Genomic DNA, 24,668 nt, shown 5'->3' with positions numbered 1-24,668 from the left:
GCAGCATCAGGAGGAGAAGTCAATGTTTTGGGTGGTGTGAAGAAGGGTTATACATGAAACGTTGACTTCTCCACCTCCCGATGCTGCCTGGCTTGCTGTGTTCTTCCAACCTCCTGCTTGTCTGTCTTATACTAGTTAGCTAGTTCCTTTTCCATGCCGATGTACTGCCTCTAACATTATGTCCTCATCTTATTAAAAATTCTAACATGCAGTACCTTATTAGATTCCTTTTGAAAATCCAAATATCCACAGCTTCTCCTTTATCTATCTTGTTTATTACTTCTTCAAATAATATTTAGAAATGTGTCAAGCATGATTTTCCCTTTGTGAAGACATGCTCATTTTGCTTGATCATATTATGTATTTCTGAATGCTCAGCTATTACTTCATTTATAATAGATGCTAACACTTCCTTTGTAATGACCCTGGTTTAAGGATGTAGGTTTGCTCGCTGAGGTGGAAAGTTCATTTTCAGATGTTTCGTCATCACACTAGGTAATATCATCAGTGAGCCTCCAGATGAAGCATTGCTTTCTATTTATGTGTTTAGGTTTCCTTGATTTGGTGATGTCATTTCCTGTCCTTTTTCTCAGGGGATAGTAAATGGGATCCAAATCAATGTGTTTGTTGATGGAGTTCCATTTGGAATGCCTTGCTGCTAAGAGTTCTTGTGCATATCTCTGTTTGGTTTGTCCTAGGATGGATGTGTTGTCCCAGTTGAAGTGGTCTCCTTCCTCATTCGTATGTAAGGATATTAGTGAGAGAGGGTCATGTCTTTTTGTGGCTAGTTGATGTTCATTTATCCTGGTGGCTAGTTTTCTGCCTGTTTGTACAATGTAGTGTTTGTTACATTTCTTGCAAGGTATTGTGTAAATGACATTAGTTTTGCTTGTTGCCTGTATAGGCAGTAATGCAGAGACTTGAACAAACAGCTCTGTTAACCATCTAACCCAAACTCTGGGTCCGCTACGTGGATGACACCTTCGTCATCACTAAATGAAACAAGTTAGAGGAAACTTTGAAGACCATCAATAATACCCTTACTGGCATAAAATTCACTAAAGAGGAGGAAAACAACAACAAACTGCCATTCCTAGATGTCATAGTAGAGTGAACAGCCAACGGGGAACTTCAAACCAGCGTCTACAGGAAAACACATACAGACCAAATAACTACAGAAGCAATCATCCCAACATCCACAAACGAAGCTGCATCAGAACATTATTTCAATGAGCCACCACACACTGCAGCGCAGAGGAACTACATAGAGCAGAGGTAAATCACCTATACCGTGTATTAAAAAAGAATGGGTACCCAATGAACACAGCATGCCGGTTTCTCAGCAACAAACCCAAACAAGCAGACAAAACACGTCCAGGAAACCCTAGCCACTCTCCCCTACATCAAAGACATCTCGGAAATGACTGCCAGACTACTCAGACCCCTTGGCATCATGGTAGCCCACAAACCCACCAATATACTAAAACAGCAGCTAATGAATTTGAAAGACCCTATACAGACAACAAGTAAAACTATTATCATTTACAAAATACCATGCAAGGACTGTAACAAATACTACATTGGACAACGAGGCAGAAAACTAGCCACCAGGATACATGGACATCAACAAGCCACAAAAAGAAATGATCCATCTCACTAGTATCCTTACATACGGATGAGGAAGGAGACCACTTCGACTGGGACAACGCATCCATCCTAGGACAAGCCAAATCAAGACATGCACAAGAATTCCTAGAAGCACAGCATTCCAACCGGAACTCTTATCAACAAACACATTGACTTGGTTCCCATTTACCACCCCTGAGAAAAAGAACCGGAAATGACATCACCACAGTAAAATGAATCACCACAGAAAATGACATCACTAACCTAAGAAACCTAAACACATAAATAGAAAGCAGGCCATGCCACCAGTGCTTCATCTGGAGGCTCACTGATGATGTTACCTAGTATAGTAACGAGATGTCTGAAAATGAACCTTCCAGCTCAGTGAGCAAACCTACATCCAGAACCTCAACCTGAACTACAAATCTTCTCAGAACTCACTAACCCTGATTTAAGTTTGGCACATTTTATCATGTTATGGTCAGTGTTTCCTAAGAGATCTTTTCCTCATTTATTAAACTTGCCTCATTACACATCACCAGATCCAAAATAGAATGATCCCCGGTTTAATCTATAACATGGAGAAAGTGAGGACTGCGGATGCTGGAGAGTCAGAGTCAAAAAGTATGGTGCTGGAAAAGCATAGCAGGTCAGGCAGTATTCGAGGAGCAAGAGAGTTGACATTTCAGGCATAAGTCCTTCATCAGGAATCTACAACATGTTCTTCTCAGGAATGTACTCTATGAATTCTTCCTCATTGCTACCTTTACCAATCTGACTTTCCCAAACAACATGAAGATTAAAATTACCTATGATTAATTTTTTTTTGTATGTCTTAATTATCTCCTGATTTATTCTCTGTCTTACTGTATCGCTACTGTTAGGGGACCCATAGACTACTCCTACTAATATCTTTTTCCCCGTTTTTTTTGTAGTTTCACTCATATGGATCTTACATTTTGGAATCTTAGATAATTTAATTGGTATGTTACATTACTGATAAAAGCATGAATCAATTAACCACCATATATCTTGTAATCAGTCTGTTCAGAGATGTTATGGTACAGCTCTGGAGCAGGTGGGACTTGAATCTGGGTCTCCCAATTCAGAGGTAGGGACACTACAACATTACAATAAGAGCCCCAATCATACATTATGCTTTTACACAGACAATATTTTTGAAGTATAGTCAGGTTGCAAGTGTGAAGTGACATTGTGAATACTTCCCAATGCTCAGTAAACCAAGATACTGTTTCACTTCAGTAGGTCTCCATGCCTCTGTGGTGAGACAAATGTCTAAATATTTATTGGAATTGGAATTCCTTCCCACTGTACTTTTATTAATTTCAAAAATATACTTTATTCATAAAAAAACTTTACATACATAGTCACTAGAATAGTTTGATTCTGTACACAGCCTTTACATAGGTAGGACAAACAACCCCAAGGCATTTCTTGCTTCTAAGTATCCAATAACTGAACAGACCCCCATTTTCCTTCAGGAGGAAGACCTTAGACAGCAGTCTTTCCCCACCGCGTTTCAGCCCACAGTCCTGGACTTTGGAATGTGCCAGCCTGTAACACTCATTCAGGGACAACTCCTTGCTCTGGTTTCAGGCAGACCAAAGAATGTATTTCACTGAGTTGATGGTCTCCAGGCACAGTCAATGTTTGCCTTAGAACATAGAACATGGAACATAGCACATAGAAAATTACAGCATAGAACTGGCCCTTCGGTCTATGATGTTGTGCTGAGGATTAATCCTAATGTAAAATAAAATAACCTTACCTATGCACCCCTCAATTCACTGCTATCCATGTGCATGTCCAGCAGGCGCTTAAATGACCCTAATGTCTCTGCTTCCACCACCACCTCTGGCAATGCATTCTATGCATTCACAACTGTCTGTGTAAAGAACCCTTCTCTGACATCCCCTCTATACCTTGCTCCTAATATTTTAAAACTATGACCCCTCATCCCAGTCAGTTCTGCCTTGGGAAGAAGTCTCTAGCTATTGACTCTATCCATGCCTCTTATTATCTTGTATACCTTGATCAGGTCACCTCTCTTCCTCCTTCTCTCCAGAGAGAAACGACCAGGCTTGGCCAACCTCCCTTCATAAGGCAAGCCCTTCAGTCCAGGCGGCATTCTGGTAAACCTTCTTTGTACCCTCTCCAAAGCCTCTGTACCTTTCCTATAGTAGGGCGACCAGATCTGGACACAATATTCCAAGTGTGGTCTCACTAGGAACTTGTAGAGCTATAGCAAAACCTTGCAGCTCTTAAACTCGAACCCCATGTTAATGAAAGCCAAAACACCATATGCTTTCTTAATAACCCTATCCACTTGGGTGGCAGTTTTGAGGGATCTATGTAATTGCACACCAAGATCCCTTTGTTCCTCCACACTGCCAAGAATCCTGTCTTTAATCCTATTATCAGCATTCAAGTTCGACCATCCAAAATGCATCACTTCACATTTATCCAGGTTGAATTCCATCTGCCATTTGTCAGCCCAGCTCTGCATCCTGTCTATGCCATGTTACAGCCTGCAATAGCCCTCAATACTATCAATGGCACCTCCAACCTTTGTGTCGTCTGTAAATTTGCTAACCCAAATTTACTAGCCTTGGTGTGTGTCCCGGGAACAGACTGTAGAGCACAGAATCCTGTATCCAGAGTTGCTTGGGAAGAAGCTCAACTAAAACCACTTCGTTTCTCCCGCCACAGTACATACTATACAAACAAATTGCTAGTTCATTTGATTGTCACTATACCTCCATGGTTAGCTGCCCAACTCGACCTCAGAAGCAAATGTTGACATTTTAAGGCAGGTCTGCTTATGGGCATTGGCTGTTCAGTTGCCACTCTAAACAGATGACACAAAATTTTGTTTTCAATTACATACAACAATATCGAATGCTTAACCTTAAAATCACCCCATAGCTCTTACTATTCGATATGCATTGCTAATTTTGCAAATAATACTATTTCAATTTTATTAACGTCATTACATTTTCTTCATTGGGCCATTTTGACAAATAAAATTTCGAATTAGTGGCGCCTGAAACGTCAACTAGCTATCACGAGTAGCCAAACATCTTTAAGTATCAAGTTGAGTAGCTGTTTTGCTTTTAAAAGATGTTGGGTTAAAAGTAACAGCAGCCTAAAAGTGTGCCACAATAAACCCCAAGCTTTTAAGGTTAGTGATGGGATGACGTGCCAAAACATCGATCCTTGCCAGTGAGTTATTTAAAACCATCGTGTTTTCATTCAGACACAGACGTGTAGTCTAATCTTCGTTTAGTATTCCACTCATTTACGTGACATACCGAATAGGAAAACGCACTATCGTGCATTCCTAATAAATCTTACCACTGGTTGCGTTGGATTTATTTTTAGTTTTCATGGTAAGTAAAAATCAATTGCAGTACAGGTCTTTGCGCAGAAAATACAGCGGATTTTTGACATTCTGCTCAACCAGTTTTGAAGGTTTTGTCAAGGGATGCAAGATGGGACAATTTCCCTACTTTGTAATCCCGGAATAGCGCCAGCACCGTCCTTGCAGATACGCCGTTCAGTTGTTACTGACAAAAGTCTTCCTCAGCGCTGTGTTACACAGCCCCTTCTACACTGATCAGGACCATTGCAACAAATGTCAGTTTGCTGAACGGAACGGCAAATATTTCATTTTACCCTATTGGTGGGGGGGGGGGGGGGGGGGAGAGCCAATCAAACCGAACGAAAAAGGTAAAGGACAGACCAGCCACCGAGCGAACGAGCCAAGTCCCGCCTCCAGATATAAGCTGGTGTTCAGTCTGCAATATCAGCAGGCAGTAGCAGCTTGGGGCGGAGTATGGGCAGCGTGGATGCTTCAAGTCAAATCCGTTGTATTCGGTCAGGATGTACTCCCACGGGTTTTGTGTATTTTTGCAACTACATGGTGAAAGCGTACCTTTGGACAAAAGCTATAATATCAAAATCCAGAGAAAGGTAATACACATGTACATACAATTCTTATATTTCAAAGTTGCCGGTGTGCTTAGTCCTTGCTCGGATTGTTCATTTGTATGGGGTTTTTTTGTAGGATGCTGAGGGGTGAGTTTTCGTGGCTTGAAACTTAACCTGATGACAGATTTTGCTCTTCCAGTACCACTAATCCAGATTTAAGACGATGTTAATACACCCAGCTTCCAAAAGTCTTGCAGCACTCGCTCACACGTTAGCCACGGTTTAGGCTTTGCATTTCTGGTGAAGGGCATTGCCTATATACATCAGCGTGATCAAAGTTTTCTCGCATTCTCTCAGGTATTTACTACACTCCCATAACTTAGTGTCTTAGATCTTAGTTGAGTTTAGCTTCAGTTTCGAGTCAGTATAATTGGCTGATCGCAATGTATTTGTGCATTTTATAGAGTTGCACTTTTGCAACCATTTAGATGCGTTAAGGTGTCTAAACGTTTTTAAACATCTTTCTGAAATCCGTGTCCCATGAATCCCCCTCCACTTTTCGCTAAACCACTGACTCTCCATCATCCGTTCGTTATTTATTTTCTCACGACACGTCGCCTTTTATATGTTGTAATTTTCCCTTACATCCTGTAAGTTTCGAGGTCAAAAGTAACCAATCAAACTCACTGAAAATCATCTAGCAGTAGTCATTTTTAAAAAAAAAGTTGTCAAAATGTTGATATTCCGTCAGCATATGAGTCAGTCGCCTGTTTTAAGATTCCAAGTCCAGTCTTGTTAAATTATTCAGATGCACATGAATGCAATTAGTATGTGGTGCTGCATTCAGCAGTTTCAAAGCACGTTCACTAGTTATAAACGCAAGATAATAATTGTTTAAATGACATGGTATTTATCTGATAGAATGGTCCTTTTTGCAACATTAGCAGCACTCTATAACTTGACAAGTTTAGGGTAGGTGAGAGGGACCCCGATGAGCGAGTATGGGAGCTGCAGAAACGTGTCCCCAGCAACTCCTCTCCCTGGGCAGCTGGCTCGGGCAAGAAGTTCTGCGGTTGTAAACCAACAGCATGTATTACCAGAGGTACCCGGAAAGTGAGGCCCCCCTGTTCTCAAGCAGAGAAAGGAAACTACAGAGAAAGGAAATCGATAGTTACATTCGGGAAGGAATTCTATGAGGCTGCAGTTGTATTGTTAAATTGTTAATTTAGTTATTTGGGCATTGGTGAGAGATATCGACGTGTTCATTGTTAGTTCATTACAACCATTATTCCGATGTGAGTCTGTTAGATCCGTCCTAAAAGTGGTATAATGCTTTCAGGGTGATGACTATTATTGCCTTTTCTTCTGATTCGCCCTTCTACTTTGTTCCAAAGGGAATTCATGGGCCAGCGGTGAAAATTCCCGGGTCAGCATTGCTCCCTGGACCATTTCTCATCCGTGCTCTGCCTTTCTTTCCAACTTGCATTAGAAACATCGCTGTTCATAAACCCTGCAAACAGTTCTTTCAAGTGATTGGAAACAATCTATTTCCTTTTTAAATTATTAAATGATTCGTTGTTAAACATTTCAGCGTTTGATTTTAATGGGTTCTGTTGTTATATAAAGTCAACAGTCCGCTTTCTCTCTAAGATATTCAAATGCCTTGGGACAATATTTTCATTATTTTGCGTGACTTTACCAACGCTGAGTAGCAGGAAGGATGCTTAGTGCAATCCAAGGATAACTTCTTACGGTCCAAAATTAGCTGGAAAAATAGTGGAGAATTCATGGGCCACTGTATAAGAAGCTTCTCCATCTTAAGCAATTTATTTCAGGGCAAAACTATGGCATAGATTTTAAATGACCCAGACATTGAAAATTTTACCAACTCCACCATTTGACTTGTAAAATCAGAAGTACGTTGTTAACTCCCCCAGTGAGTGTGAAACAGTTCCTGGATTTGCACCATGATTATGAATCATTACTGAAGAAAGTTAGGATTGCATTTCAAGGCGAAATGGGGTGATTTATAGTCTTGGAAGGTCACTGAACCCCGGAGGCTCAAAAAGGGAATGCATTCAAACTGTGAACTCTTACAGAAAGTGCAGTATTCGCCCACAAGCTTTCAACATTTAAATATTTATGTTTTCATACTTTTTTCTGAACATCCTGTCTACTTTTTCTTTAGTTTGTTTAATTCACATATCCTTTGCCTAATGTTTGCTGTTTTCTTCTGGTTCTTTTGCATTTACTCAGTACCATTATTTGGCAAGGTCCCAGATGTCCCAGTTCAACATCTTTTTATGTTAGTAGCTCACACTCCAAGCAATAATTAGAGAAATCATGGGACTCAGTGGTGCTGCATCAAAATCCCCGACTCCAACACATTTTGGGACAATATAACTGTAAATAAGTGAGTTCTGACAAAAAAATCATTGATCTAAAACTTTCTCTATCCATAGCCACTGCTTAACATGAAGAGTTTCTTGTTAGTATTTTCTGTTTTCTTTTCAGTAGTATTCCCCAGTAATTTGCTCTTATAGTAGATGAGGTGTTATTCTGTAGTGCAGATGTGAGATCTATTGCCTGGCAGCAGTGTGACACATTAACCATATTAAAACACAGTCACTTCAAGTGATTTTGTCTTTTGTTGATCCTCTTAACGATAATGCTATGAGTAACTACTTTAACACTTGCAACTTTTTTTTAGGATCAGGTACAAAACCCCAATGTAAATGTCACTTTTTGTTTCTGAATTTTTATTGATAATATAATAGGACTTTTGCAGTTGACAGGGTGACCCAGTAGTATATGCAGACATTGCTTCTCTTTTGTCTGGTTAAATCGTTCACTGATGAAACTTGCTCAAGTGTTGAGCCATGTTTTGAGACTTCAGCTGTGATGCAAACATTATAGAATAGTGACCATGTTATATGGAGGTTGGAAATATATTTATTACTGTCACATTAATAAATATATTTTTGAATAAATGGTATCCACTTCTGACTTATTTTTACACTTCAGTGGCCTATCCATTGACTTAACAGCTGCAATAAATGTCATTACTAAGGACAACTAGCTCAAAAATAGTGCAAAATTCTAATTTAACAGCTGAACAATGCTAATAGCACTGCAATTTCTTTTCTCACTACTCTTCAATGAATTCATCAATGGGAACTTTTTGATTTTTTTTGGAAAGAAAACATTCAATGCTTTGAAAATTCTGAGAGAGAGACAAAATTAACAGGAGGAATTTAGTGTAACCCCGTGGTATGTTTAGGGATGAGGAGGGTTATGCATTTAATGGGGGGAGAAGATGCTTTGTGGGATTGTGCCATCTTTCTGCCCCTGTCTAATTGATCCTCCCACCCAGCTGCTAACTGAGGCAGAAAATGGGGAATTAATTTTCACTGGAATATCTGATCCCACTGGCCAGCTTTCACTGCTGTTCAGATTGTGGCAGCCAGCAGAATAGGTGCACAAAAGCCCAATAATAACAACCCCTTTTGGGTATGATGGTTTGATCTAGGCAGTGATAGGAGTCCTTCATTGTCTGTGTGATTGAGCCAAGAACCTGACATCAGGAATTGGAAAAGATTGAGACCCACTCACCTGCCCTTGCCTCTGATCTCCTGCCCACTTGGTCTCTCCCTGTGACTCCCCACTGTGAGACCTCCATCCTATCTACACTCACCTGAACCCCAGGTATCTTGGTGATCCTGGGTCTCTGGTGGATACATTACCAGCATCTGTCCCATTATCAGTGCCTACAATGGGGAGTTGCTATTCCTCTGAGTCTCCTGATAGGTAGTTAACAGAGTGAGGTAAAAACAATGACTGCAGATGCTGGAAACCAGATTCTGGATCAGTGGTGCTGGAAGAGCACAGCAGCCTTTCCCAGCAGTGTGATGTGAAGCCTTTACTGGCTCCCTGACTGACAGGTGAAATCTCAGTTACCCCTATTCAATTAAATAATGTTTCTGTAGGTAATCATTCAGCAGACTATCCTTTAACAATATAAATATTATTACATTTGAACAGAGACTTTCAGAAACTTGGGACTTCCCAAAGCACTTTAATATACATCGAACTTTGGCAGTTATTGCTTAGAGAATGGAATATATAAATAGGGAAGTGTTGTTGGAATTGTACAAGGCATTGGTCAGATTACGTCTGGATCACTGTGCATAGATTTGGTCCCTTCACTTCAGGAATGATATAATTACATTGGAGGCAGTTCAGAGAAAGCTCAATAGATTGATTCCAGAGATGAGGTGTTTGTGTTATGAAGAGAGATTGAGCAGTTGAGGTCTGTTTTGTCTGGAATTTATGAGGATGATTGCGATCTACTTGAGGTACATAAGATGCTAAAGGGGATTGACAAAGTAAATGTAGAAAGGACATTTCCCCTTGTGCAGCAATCTAGAGTGAGAGGTCAGAGTTTTAGGATCTGTAGAGTTCACCCTTCCAATAGGCATTGGGTCATTGAATAAATTTGAGGAAAGAGACCGGTTTTTAATTAGTAATGGGTTCTGGGGAGCAGCAGAAGAGTGCAATAGAAGCCAAGGTGTGATTAGCCTCAATCATACCAGGCTTGAGGGGCTAAGTTTTCCTACTCTGGTTTTTGTGTTCTTATATAGGGGGTGGGCTCAGATTAATGTGTCCTGTTGGGGAGGAGTGAACCTCAGGCAGTGCAGCATTCCCTCCTTAATGCGTTGAAGCATCAACATGGAATTTGTTCCCAAATTTGTGGAATGGGATTTGAACTTTACTTCCTGACTCTGAGGAAAGGGGATGAAGCAGTGCTAGCAACTGAACCACAGCTGACACAGCTAAGGATTATTAAGGACAAGGACCCCAGGCCTTTATCCTCCAATGGAATGTTCATTATATACAGTAACAACACAAACATACAAATGAATAGCGCAATATCTTGTAAAATTCAAAAGAGAACTTACCTCTCAGACCCTCGAGTGAGTTGCTGGGGAACAAAATACCTGTAGTTGTTCTTTGTTTTGCATTACATTCCCCTTATCTTCTCGGCAGTCACATTAAAGTGTTATTCAGTCAAATTCAGCACTAGAGCATGACATGTTGCTGTTATAGCAGTATGTTAACCATTGGCATGTTTGAAATACATCTATTCACTCCTTCAGCAAGAGATAACAACACTAATAAAACTTGGACTATATATTACTGTTACTTCTATACAAGAGGAAAAGCATATTAGTTTGGCAATCTCTTTTGAGTGCTTCCCAGATGTCAAGTGAGGCAATGTGCTTTCTGCAAAAGATCTTTGTGGGCTGGTGATCAGATGCACGTCATGATATGAGACTTTTGGACATAGTTGCAATATAGGCCATTCCTCACCTTTCAGTTGTGGACGAGTGGTTGCATCATCCTTTACCTGTGCTGACACAGTCGAATGTTGTCTATCAACTTGGAGGGTTATCAAATGCTTTCATGATGGGTTTCCAAGTCTTCACGAACACGGGTGTTCATGTTAATCATAATGCTTTCCATTTTGTGGAGCACACTGGCATTATGGTGGATGGGGTGAAATGGAGTTTGGCACCCCTAATGCTATCCCCACTGGTCTTCTGTCAGTGTATGGCAACTGCAGTATCATGAAGCAGTATTTTGTGGATAGATTTCACCCACTTCTGCATTGCAAAGTTGTTCTGGCTGTAGTTTCTCATGCTAGCATGATTGTTGACAAGTTTCTTTTACCCAACGTTATTGAGGTAACACCAATATGTGAGGTGCGAGTTTAAAAAAAACTCTGTTCAGCAATGGTGAGCTGGCATTTGTTGCAAACACCCGTCATGTCTTTTTGAAGAAAAGAAATGTGTCACCTCTTTCCTGGTCTGGCCTTTGTTACCTCTGAACCACACGGAATCAATGTTGATTTCACTAGTTTCCTGATCTCCCCTCCCCGCACCTTATCCCAGATCCAACCTTCCAACTCAGCACCAGTCTCTTAAACTGTCCTACCTGTCCATCTTCCTTCCCATCTATCCGCTCCACCCTCCTCTCCGACCTATCACCATCATCCCCACCCTTATCTACCGATCGCATTCCCTCCTACCTTCCCCCTCACCCCACTCCCTTCCTATTTATCTCTCAGCCCTCTTGCCCCACCCCCTCCCCCCACATTCCTGATGAAGCGCTTATGCTCAAAACATCGATTCCCCTGTTGCTCGGATGCTGCCTGACTGGCTGTGCTTCTCCAGCGCTACACTTTTTGATTCAGAACTACCACAGTCTGGTTGACTTTCTGAAAGGGCCTAGCAAACTATTCAATTGTTGACAAGGTGGCTCACTATCACCACCTTCTCAAAGGCAATTGCGGATTTAAAATCAATGCTAACTTTGCTAGTGACACCCACGGCCTATGGATGTATGAGAAAAGGGTTGTTGTGGTTGTGTTCGCCGAGCTGGGAATTTATGTTGCAGACGTTTCGTCCCCTGTCTAGGTGACATCCTCAGTGCTTGGGAGCCTCCTGTGAAGCGCTTCTGTGATGTTTCCTCCAGCATTTATAGTGGTTTGTCTCTGCCGCTTCCGGTTGTCAGTTCCAGCTGTCCGTTGCAGTGGTCGGTATATTGGGTCCAGGTCGATGTGCTTATTGATTGAATCTGTGGATGAGTGCCATGCCTCTAGGAATTCCCTGGCTGTTCTCTGTTTGGCTTGTCCTATAATAGTCTCACAAACTTTAATGAGAAAAGGTTGTTAATAAACATAAGAAGATTTGTGCGATTAATTGATTGTTCAAAGCTTCAGAACATAGTTTTACACCATATAGAATTGTACGAGCATAGCTCCAATCTTCAGCTGTTTATGAAATTCTGCCTCTGTTGGAAGTAAGTGCAAGGATCGCTCAGAGCAAACTCTTCCTTCTCTGGCCAACTTCCAGCGTTTGGGAGGGCACTTTGTAAAACTCTTGTTATCTGGTTAGGGCTGAATGATTTGCCAATTTTTAAACTGTAGACAGAAGACGATGGGACAAACACTTTTGGGATTGTTGCCTGGTTTTCCTACCTTTGTAAGATAGCAATGACTTTGGATTTACACTGCATTCCGGGATTATTCTTGTGCCTCAAGGATGTTTGAGGTGAGTGTTGTGAGTCAAAACCACCTAACTGGGCCTTGGTTCTTGATAGATGTCAGTGAACCAGTGGCCTTGCCAGGATTGTTAATCAATCTGTAGGTGCTTGGTGCGTGTGTGTGTGTTAGTTCATTGACACTTTGCCAGCTGGAGATGTCCTGGGTTGAAAATCGTGAACAGATTGAAATTAAGGTGGCTGGATTTAGAGAGAATTCCAATGTGTGGCTAATACCACTGGTGCTAATTGTAGGGTTAAGGCAGGCACAGATTAACGAACAGAGTTACCATGCCAAGATGTTTCATACAAATATGTACCTGTCCCAGTAAAATTGGCCTTAATGCAGAAAACCCACATACAATCACTGGATCATTAGAACATAAGAACTAGGAGCAGGAAAAGGCCATTCTGCCCCTTGAGCCTGCTCCTGCTCCTCAATAGGATCCCAATTGATCTCATTTTGGCCTTGACTTTACTTTCCTGCTCACTCTCTATAATCCTTTGAACCAATAGTAATTAAAAATCTGTCTAACCCCTCTTTAAATTTACTTAGTGCTCCCAGCATCTACTGTGGTAGTGAATTCCATGGATTCACAATCCTTTAAGAGAAGTATTTTTTCCTCATCTGTTTTAAACCTGCTACCCCTTATCCTCAAACTGTGACTTCCTATTTTAGATTGACCCACATAAAAAAATATCCTTTTTATGTCTATTTTGTCAATCCCCCCCTTTAGCATCATATATACTTCAATTTGATTTCTTCTCATTCTTCTAAATTCCAGAAAGTATATGCTCAAACTCTGTTCATAAAACAAACCCCTCATCTCTGGAATCAATTGAGTGAACCTGCCTGTAATGCAACAATGTTCCTCAAGTAAGGAGACCAAAGCTGCATGCAATATGCCCAATGCAGTCTCACTAATGCCTTGTACAGTTCCAGCAACACTTCCCTAAGTTTATGCTCTCTTTCTTTAGCAATAAATGCCAAAATTCCATTTGCCATTCTTATTACCTGCACCTGAGATGAGCTTTCAGTGATTCATGGACAAGGACACCCAGATCCCTCTGCACTGATGTATTGTTAAGTTTTTCATCATATAGATAATAAGTTAATGTTTTATTCCTTTGATCGAAATGGATAACCCCACACTTATCCAAAATATCAATATTCTTACATATAAAAGCATTGCCAGAAGTACCTGAGGCACAGTCAGCATTTCCATGACAAGACAAAAGTGAGGACTGCAGATGCTGGAAACCAGAGTTGAGGTTAGAGTGGTGCTGAAAAAGCACAGCAGGTCAGGCAGCATCCGAGGAGAAGGAAAATCGACATTTCGGGCAAAAGCTCTTCATCAGGAATTTCCACTACAATGCAAGTAGCAACAGCAACAGTAGTTGAGGACTTTCAGATTAACCATAATCTCATTGAATGGCACAGCAGCCTTGATGGGCTGATTGACCTGCTTCTGCCCCTATGTTCTATGGTCTTTACTGCTGGTGGTTCTTCAGTCCAATCTGTATTTTGGATTTCTGATTGATTTGATCAGCAAGAGTCCTGATAGTGTGGTTACTTCGGAATTCAGATAAGACCAAGCTGACCAGCAGCAAGGGGACCATCACCAGTTACAGGCTATTGTTTTCGGATGTCCCAGACCTGTAAGAGAATGCAGAACAGCAGAGAAGTGCAGAACAAAGAACAAAGAAGCAATAAAGAACAATACAGCACAGGAACAGGCCTTGTGGTCCTCTAAGCCTATGCTATCACATTTTGCCCTTCCATACTAAAACTGTCTTCACTTACAGGATCCATATCACTCTATTCCCTTCCTGTTCATGTATCCGTCCAGGTGCTTCTTGAATGCTGCTATTGTGCCAGCTTCCACCACCTCCTCTGGCAGTGTGTACCAGGCACTCGCCACCCTTTGTGTGAAAAACGTGCCTTACACATCTCTTTGAAACTTCCCCCACACCCCGAGTACCTTGACCCTGTGTCCCCTCATACTTTCCACTCTATCCATGCCACTCACAATCTTATAAAGTGCTATTAGGTCACCCCTCAACCTCCTGCTTTCCAGTGAAAACAAACCCAGTCTATCCAACCTTTCTTCATAGTGAAAATCCGCCATCCCAGACAACATGCTGGTAAAACTTTTCTATACCCTCTCCAAAGCATCCACATCCTTCTGGTAATGTGGTGATCTGAACTGTACGCAATATTCCAAGTGTGACCTAACAAAAGTTCTGTAAAACTGCAGTATAACTTGTCTATCTTGATACTCAATGCTGAATGAAAGTGAGCAGGCCATAGACCTTTTTTACTACCTTATCTACCTGCACTGCCATCTTCAGAGTTGTGTGGAGCTGCACACCCAGATCCCTCTGCAAAACAGTGCTCTAAGGGTTCTGCCATTCACTGCAGCTCCAAGGATACCATATCAGCACAGGCAGAAGATAATCTTCCATTGCTTGTTTGAAAGCATTGTTGCAAAAAGCCTCAAAAAGACTTGTATTGCCAAATGTTGCATCCAATCATGCATGCACTTGCAGCCTGCAGAAATAAGTCCTGCTGCTAAGACAGGCCGTCCTGGCTATGTTTCATCAGTCACTGTCAAAGGTACCTGCCTTGAAGCACCTTCACTTCTGGATTTGTCCAGGATTATTTGGTGATACCTGTGGGACCTCGCAATTGGTGGCAGACAGATACAGAATGCAGATGATTGATTACTTCTTTGCCATGGCCTGACAGTTCAATGAACTGTATCTTCAATAGTATCAGACAGAATAAATGAATGAGCGTGTGAGACTGTGGCTGTGATTGACTTTCCACATATTGCACTTAAAATGACCATCGATTATCAAGGGTATTTGTCAACCACCAGGCTTTCCACTCCTTTTCAATGTTCAAATGGTGTGCAAGCACAAAAAGGTGTTTATTTAGGCAAGGTGTGGAGGAGCCAGTGTTGGATTGGGGTGGATAAAGTTAAAAATCACACAACACCAGGTTACAATCCAATAGATTTATTTGGAACAACTAGCTTTTGGAACGCTGCTCCTTCATCAGCTACCTGACGAAGGAGCAGCACTCTGAAAGCTAGTGCTTCCAAATAAGTCTGTTGGATTATAACCTAGTGTTGTGTGATTTTTAACTTTATGTAGGCATGCACAGTAATCACAGGTGGCTTCCATGATGCTTTTGTCCTGCAGTAGTTCACCCTCACTATCTCTTTGCACCTCCATGTTGATTCGCCACTGCTGGCTTTGAACTGAGGACTACTCACTTAAACAGTAGCACCACTCAAATTATTGAGGAAGGAGATTTAAATAGTGGTACAATGAATGTTGTGGGCCCTTATGGTGCTGTGATAGCATCCCTACCTGTGAGCCAGGAGTCCCCGGTTCAAGTCTCACCTGCTCCAGAGGTGTGTAATAACACCTCCAAACAAGTTGATTTGAAAATGCCTACAATGAATGTTGTGTGACCACCATATTAGTCATCGACGAAGCTGTTGGCATACTGAAGGTGCGTTTAGTAAAGGAATTAAGGGTTAAAGTGAGAGGGTGGGTAAGTGGAGCTGAGGCCACGAGCAGATCAGCCATGATCTTATTGAATGGCGGAGCAGGCTTGAAGAGCCAGATGGCCTACTCCTGCTCCTAGTCCTTATGTTCCTATGTTCAGCTTCCTGAGTATGGCTGGAGGTGTCCTTCAATAGGCAGGGGCTTCAGATCAGTTATGGTGTATTGAGTTGTGCAACACATAACAATCAGGTTTGGATTTGTCGGAGGAGCACAGAGGCCTAAAGTTTCTTGATGGATCATTCTTAGGAAGGAAAAGATTGTAAGGGGGAGGAGCAGGGTAATGAGGGACTGAAACATTATTTGAGCAGCATACCACCAGCTCTACACATTGCTGCCTGAGATACCCTCATTATTACTAAGTTCAATAAAGTTCCACCTGTGAGCCATTTAACACACTTCATGACCAAATGCAAAAATCACTTTGGCTCTCCTGCACAATGCCACTTAGGCAAATCCTTTCTGCAAACAGCCTGGACTCCATTGGAATTGCCTGGGAAATTGACCATTCCAATAGGCAACTGGAACCCTCTGAAAGTATCCATTTAAATCAGGGAATTTGGAGAGTTCTGCTGAAATGAAAGAAATACCTACTCAGGAAAGTTAGATGATTAAAACATAGACTAAGACTTGGGTAACTGTTTAACTGGAGGAGAAAGTGAGGTCTGCAGATGCTGGAGATCACAGCTGGAAATATGTTGCTGGAAAAGCGCAGCAGGTCAGGCAGCATCCAGGGAACAGGAGAATCGACGTTTCAGGCATAAGCCCTTCTTCAGCCCTTCATTCCTGAAGAAGGGCTTATGCCCGAAACGTCGATTCTCCTGTTCCCTGGATGCTGCCTGACCTGCTGCGCTTTTCCAGCAACACATTTCCAGCCCCGTAACTGTTTAACTGACCCTCTAATTTAACCTGCCCAACTCCACCTTTAAACCCCCAATCCCTATTCCAATACTACTGCTTACTGTCCACCCTCCTGCCTCCATAAGACTCTCCCCTGTCTTCCAGAACCACTCCACTACTGACAGACTAGTCCCTTCTCCCTGCCAGACCCAATACCCTGTAGCTAACCTTACCTAAATACTCCAATACTCACCTGGCCCCATTTCCACCTTGCTTCATAGCACCCTACCCATGTGCCACTGCACCCACCTGACATTGTACCCACCCGACATTGTACCCACCCGACATTATACCCACCCGACATTGTACCCACCTGACATTGTATCCACCTGACATTGTACCCACCTGACATTGTACCCACCTGACATCGTACCCACCTGACATCGTACCCACCTGCCACTGTACCCACCTGACATCGTACCCACCTGACATCGTACCCACCTGACATCGTACCCACCTGACATTATACACATTGAGATCCCAAACAACTGAGACCCTGACATCCTACTTTCGTGGCATCCTGACCTCTGACTTGGCTTATACACATGCCCTTTCACAGGACTGTTAAAGTATCTGTCTGTGACACTGGACATTTAAATCATGGAATAAAGCAGCTACCACTGTGAGAAAGGGAGAGAGATTTGACTTCCCTTGAATATCCTGCACTAGGAGGGATCTGTTGCATTTAAAGTAGATTCTACATTTCTGAAGGAGCTTTGATCAGAATCTTCTGTCAGAAATGCTGTGTCCCTTTTTTAAATTTGAAGGTAGGAGTGGAGTTGCAATCTGACTGTGACCTCAAAGCTTGTCCACCATCTACAAGGCAGAAGTCAGGAATGTGATGGAATGCTCCCCATTGCCTGGATGGGGGAAGCTCCAACAACACTCCAACAAGAAGCTCGACACCATCATGACAAAGCAGCCCACTTGATTGGTACCACATTCACAAACATCCACTCCCTCCACTACCGATGCTCAGTAACAGCAGTGTGTACTATCTACAAGATGCACTGCAGAAGTTCACCAAAGATCCTCAGATAGCACCTTCCAAATCCATGACCACTTCCATCTAATAAGACAAGGGCAGCAGGTACATGAGAATACATGGAAGTTCTCCTCCAAGCCACTCACCATCTTGACTTGGAAATATATCACTGTGCCTTCACTGTTGCTGGGTCAAATTCCTGGAATTCCCTCCCTAAGGGCATTGTGGGTCAACCTACAACACATGGACTGCAGCAGTTCAAGAAGACAGTTCATCACTACACTCTCAAGGTCAACTAAGGACAGGCAATAAATACTGGCCAGCTAGTGATACCCGCATCCCACAAATGAATTTTAAAAACTGAAAAGGTTCAGTGTGCTGTATCTGCCTGGTTTAAAAGTTTGACAAGTTCTCAGTGTATATTCAAACAGATTTTGCAAAATAAATTAATCTATCTACTTTTCTTTAAGTTTGCCAATGCTATCCATTCCATAGGCTCCTTGGTTATTTGTTCCAATAAGTTGGTCACCCTACATATGAATACTTGAATCCAAATGGTTATTCAATTACATGATTTATCTAATCATTGTTGCTTTGAAATTTTAGTTGGCAATGATAGTGGATAAATGTTTGATACTCAATGACATTTTTATTGATAACATTAAGTCTGTACTGAAAAGTAAACAAGCTTCAATTGCGAATATAACCACCTGTTTGATCTTTTAGGTCTTTATCTGTTTATTATTTTACCTATTTTGATGGATTGGTTAACTATTGTGGAAGATAATATTTGAATCTCTGTATCCAATTTTACCTCGATGAGGATGAGTGTTAATACCTTACTGTAGTTCATTAGCTTTTGGGATCTTTGGGTGTTTCATGATCTCTATGTTTTAAAGTGGTATTAAATAATTCTTACTATGTCCTTCTCTTTTACAACTGTGTATTGTTAAGTAACAACTGTTGTATTTTAGGTCTAAGATGTCCATTATTTCCAAATATTAAATGGAAGCAACAAATCGGTAAGGACTTGACGACATGGTTTACGGGCAGATGTTCGAAAGGACAGCGGCTGATCATGAACTTGTCAATATAAATGTGGGAGGATACAAGCAGAGAGTTAACCAAGGTACCTTGCAGCGGTTTCCTCAAACAAGGTTAGGAAAACTACTGAACTGTGACACCGAGGAGGCTATTTTAGAGCTCTGTGATGATTACAATGTTGTGGATAAGGAATATTACTTTGATCGGAATCCATGCTTATTCCGCTACATTTTGAACTTTTACTACACTGGAAAACTTCATGTCATGGAGGAACTGTGCGCATTTTCCTTCAGCCAAGAAATTGAGTACTGGGGAATTAATGAACTTTTTATTGACTCCTGCTGCAGCAACAGATATCAAGAGAGGAAGGTGGACAAAGATTGGGAGCAGAAAAGTGATGAAAGTATCGATTCTTCCTTTGAAGAACTATCAGCCTTGGATAAAGATTTGGATAAATTTGACAGCATGTGGTGTGGGAATGTAAGAAAGAATGTATGGCTCAGATTAGAAAATCCTGGATACTCGCTTTTGGCCAAAGCATTGGCAGTTTTATCTTTAAGTGTTGTCCTTACATCCATTGTGGCAATGTGCATTCATAGCATGCACGAGTTCCAACAGTTTGATGAGGATGACAAAGAGATTGTTCATCCTGCACTTGAAGGATTGGAGATTGCATGTATAGTTTGGTTCACTACGGAGTTCATTGCAAGATTTACAGTTGCGCCTTGTCTCAAGAAATTCTTCAAAAACCCCTTGAATATCATTGATTTTGTTTCCATTCTACCATTCTACTTCACACTGGCTGTGGAGACGATGGATGAGGACAGCGAGGAGTTGGAAAACGTGGGTAAAGTGATTCAAATTCTTCGTCTAATGAGGATATTCCGTATCCTGAAGCTAGCCAGGCATTCAGTGGGACTACGGTCCTTGGGAGCCACGCTCAGGCACAGCTACCATGAAGTTGGGCTCTTGCTTTTGTTTTTAACAGTTGGCATCTCCATATTCTCTGTCCTTGTTTATTCTGTTGAAAAAGATGAAACTGAGTCAGGCCTTCATAGTATTCCAATGAGCTGGTGGTGGGCAACCATCAGCATGACCACAGTTGGGTATGGGGACACATATCCAGTCACTCTATTTGGAAAGCTCATTGGCACCGTCTGTATTATATGTGGGATTTTAGTAGTGGCGTTGCCCATCACTATCATTTTCAATAAATTTTCAAAGTATTATAGGAAGCATAAAATGGTGGATATTAACCACTGCAATGCAGAACTTGCAGAAGATTGTTCCTCACCTTACATGAATATTCGAAACATATATGCCAAAAATATGCATTCTCTCATAGCTAGTATCTCTTCTATGGTTAGCACCAATGCCAGTGACGATAGCACCATAGATGCCTCTAGCATTCGAGATCAAGAAACCATTCAGAACATTACTGCATTTGAGAACTGTTCAGCAAAACAGAACACTGTCAATTGACTATATTCACTGCTTTCCAATCAAAGTTGTTTTATGATTATTTATTTGTTGCATTTTGCAATACTCAGGGTATGATACGTTCGACACACAATCACTATTTAAATGATTGTAGTAGCAAAATGGAAATGAAAGAAGCATGTGAATCAATTTCCTGACTTCTATTTTATGCAAGTATACATGTTGTTAGTGTTTTGTCTCATTCTAAAATAAATGACAATGCAATAATAAACTAAGTAAAATGAAAACATAATAATGATTGTATGCCTGCAGGAATATATGATTTGATTTGTTATTCATTTTAGCAACAAGATGCAAACCAGCATAAATTATGACTGCATCTGTTTAGGAATAGTTTCCATTTCTTAGATGCGTGCAGAAAAGACTGCATGAAAAAGAAGAATATAAAATTTTAAAAATCTAATATATTCTGTACATTGGTTAACGTAATAAAGAACTTAATAAATATCCATTTAACGTACCTAGAGTAATGTGCTTTGTAATGAGATATTATTCAAAATACACAGACTACCAAGTTAACAGTCAATAAGAACAAAAAAAATGATCATCTCAAATTAAAAGTAGTCATCTCTCTATAAAAGTTACCTTGGGAAGTTTTATGTTTGTTTCGAGTTTGCAGCAGAATTCACTTTTTCACCAAGTACAAAGTGCACAGATACCTTATTTTCACAGTCACCCAAAGCTTGGCTTTGAAGTTGGAAGGTTCTAGATGCAAGCAGAATTCCATTGCTGTCAACCTCGGTTCAATTGTAGCAGAAGTTAAGAGTTCAGGTTCTACTTCTGAAACTTGAATAGGTAATCAGCATAACATCTCTGTGAATTACAATGAAATGATAACACTGAACAAAATGTGTTGTCATTATTTCCTTGCTGTTTGTGGGATCATGCATTGTACAAGACGTACGCTGCATTTTTTTCACATTTCAACAGTGACTACCTTATTGACTGGAAAACGTTCGAAATGACATAAAAGGTGTTGTGTAATTACAGTTAAAAAAATCTGAATCTCCCAAAAACACCTCAAAAACTCAGTTGATATTTGGAGCAGGCAAATGAGAATTGAGAATGTATAAAGACCTTTTTGGTTTCCTGGCGTTTCACTTAAACTTTGTGTTCAATTTGCTTTAAAATAACCAAAGTCTGGAAGGATAACAAGAGTAAATCAGACAAAGTTCAGTCGAAGTGAGTGTGATTCATTTTTGAAGATATTTCATTTTTAAACAAGGGATTACTATATTAAGCATTTCCTAGTCCACTCATCTCAGTATTTTGATCTTGATTTCAGCTAGTAGATTGATTAGAATCAAGGTCAAATATTGAGGTCAGCCTGTGGTGTGTGATCTATTAACTCAATCTCTGCAGTGAAAATAACTATAATGGATTACATTTGAAAAATAGATTTTACAACATTGGAGTTTCCCTAAGTTTTTATCTTTTACATCTATACAAATGGATTGTGACATATAGCAAATTTGTGAATTTGGTCCTTACTGAAAACTACTCACACGGAGTATGAAACTGCAATCGAAAAGATACAATTAGCATAGAGGATTATCAACAAGCAGGCTAAAATTTATTCAAATCAAGGATTGCACAGACCTTGCACAGATGAAAATGCAATTTCCAACTGTTTGAACTTGGAATGTATATAAAGTTATCAGTTACTCCATTAACAAAAAAGGCTGGAATTTTTCTTTGCCTACTCCTGCCCTCAGTTCCTTTTTAACTCTGCCAAATTGAGAACTCTTTCCCCTTTGGCAGCAATATGCAAGGTCCTCCCAGGGTTGGGGGTTTGATCACCTTTCTTGGGATCAGACTCCCTCTGTGGTCAGATGTTGTACTTTCCAACTGTTGAGAATCAGAGTCTGGACCTGTTCTTCACCAGAATTGGGGATTGGAGTGACACGCACACACACACACACAAACCAGCTCTAATCCACCCCCTGGAAATCATGTTCCCGCAAAGCTTCAGAATAGCTCCCCCCACCCATATTAGGAATCAGATCCTTCTTGTCACTAGGACTAAAACCCATCCCTCCATCTGGTTCTGGATTAAATGTGCCATTCTCTGAATCCTGTTTCTACAATTTGTTCCCGAGTCCATATCACCCACCAAAAGCCAAAATTGCCAATCATGCTCACCCATGCATAAGAAATTGTCAAAGATGAATGAGCACAGAACATAGAACAGGACAGCACAGCACAGGCTCTTTGGCCCCTGATATTGTGCTGGCCTTTTAGCCTACTCTCAGATCAGACTAACCTACATATCCTTCATTGTACTATCATCCATGTGCCTATCCAAGAGTCACTTAAATGTCCCTAATATATCTGACTCTACTGCTGTCAGTGCATTCCACACACCCACCCCTCTCTGTGTAAAGAACCTACCTCTGACATCTCCCCCAAACCTTCTTCCAATCACGGTAAAATTGTGCCCTCTCGCGATAGACATTTCTACCATGGGTAAAAAGTCTCTGGCTATCCACTTTATCTATGCCTCTCAACATCTTATATGCCTCTATCAAGTCATCTCTCATCGTTCTTCACTCCAATGAGAAAAGCCCTTGTTCCCTCAACGTTTCTTCATAAGACATGCCCTCCAGTCCAGGCAGCATTCTGGTAAACCTCCTCTGCACCCTCGCTATAGCTTCCACATCTTTCCTATAATGAGGTGACCAGAACTGATCACTATATTTCAATTGTGTCTAACCAGGCCTCTATAGAACTGCAGGATAACCTTGCGGCTCTTAAACTCAATCCTCCTGCTAATGAAAGCCAATACGCCACACCCCTTCTTAACAATCTGATCAACCTGGGTGGCTACTTTGAATGATAGAGGGAACCTCTGATTTCTTTTCTAAAACTTCACCATGACTAACCCCAACACCATCCCTCCCCAACCCACCCCAACACACGTACATTACCCTATCTTGCTAAATCTAGTACCAGAGAATTGGAAAACTGCCAATGTGACATAAAAGGGAGAGTGGCAAAATGTCTGTAACTATAAGCTTATAAACCAATAATTTATTATTAGAAAAATATTGGATTATTAAAGAGATAAAAGCAGAACATTTGGAAAATCATAATCTAATCGAGCAGATCAGCATGGCTTTGTGAAAGGAAAATTGTGGCTGATTCATTTATTAGAGATTTTGAGGAAGTCTTGACTAGAATGGATAGAACAGAAAAGTAGACGTGTTTCATTTGGACTTGCAGAAGGCATTCAACCAAGTACCTCGCAACAGGTTAAGTTATAAGAGCCAAGGTGTGGAGGCGGTATGTTGACATGGACAGAGAATTGGTTCATATACAGGAAACAATAACTGGGGATAAGGGGTTCATTTTCAGGTTGGTGACCTGTGACCAATGTCATTCCAAAGGAATCAGTACTAGGACTGCGGATGTACTATAGCCAAACTTACAGATGATACAAAAATTAGCCATGATCTTATTGAATGGCAGAACAGACTTGAGGGGCCAAATGGCCTCATGTTCCTACTTCTTGTCATCTTTTAGGCCAATGTATTTTACCTCTCAACTTTTTTGTCGATATATGTAATCATAGCATCCAGCTAGCATTTGATATCATATTGCTTCCAATGTTCTAAATGTTATTGAGAATATTTCTGTTGAATAGTATTTATGGCGTCTAATACACAACTGAGGAGAAAATGATAATCTGACTTGAAAATAAAAAGTAGGCTTTTAAAGCACCAATTTCACAATCAACAAATATTTCCTGTGTTTATAGTATTTGAGCCTTGTTCCAGTATAATTTAATATTTTGGACTATGTTAATTGAAAACTCATAATGGAATGCCATGTAATATTTTAAAGTATTTTTAACATTCAGTGCAAATAATAGCTGTCAGAAAGCATAGTGCTGAATCACAGCTGGCCCAACTGGAATGCCTTGCTTGTGATTATGGAGCTGGATTGGATTGGGGGTTATCATTGAGACCAGCAGCAGGGAAGGCGT

At 40.9% G+C, this 24,668-nt stretch overlaps 1 protein-coding gene across 3 annotated transcripts in view; it reads left to right on the top strand.

Moving 5' to 3' along the window:
- kcns3a (potassium voltage-gated channel, delayed-rectifier, subfamily S, member 3a) overlaps positions 1 to 21,129 on the top strand; it is a 42,959-nt gene extending 21,830 nt beyond the window's left edge. Inside the window, exons 1-2 of one of the 3 annotated variants that reach the window (XM_043687448.1) lie at positions 5,005 to 5,036; positions 19,114 to 21,129. In XM_043687448.1, coding sequence (XP_043543383.1) covers positions 19,178 to 20,665 — 1,488 coding nt within the window. In that variant the 5' untranslated portion in view covers positions 5,005 to 5,036; positions 19,114 to 19,177 and the 3' untranslated portion in view covers positions 20,666 to 21,129. Of the gene's footprint in view, positions 1 to 5,004; positions 5,037 to 5,472; positions 5,620 to 19,113 lie in introns of those variants that run through there. The other 2 variants (XM_043687446.1, XM_043687447.1) reach the window with 2 other exon arrangements.
- Positions 21,130 to 24,668: the final 3,539 nt, after the last annotated feature.

Source organism: Chiloscyllium plagiosum, chromosome 3 (genome assembly GCF_004010195.1).
Source record: "Chiloscyllium plagiosum isolate BGI_BamShark_2017 chromosome 3, ASM401019v2, whole genome shotgun sequence".
Classification (NCBI taxonomy): domain Eukaryota; kingdom Metazoa; phylum Chordata; class Chondrichthyes; order Orectolobiformes; family Hemiscylliidae; genus Chiloscyllium; species Chiloscyllium plagiosum.
This window is presented reverse-complemented; position numbering and strand designations above follow the sequence as displayed.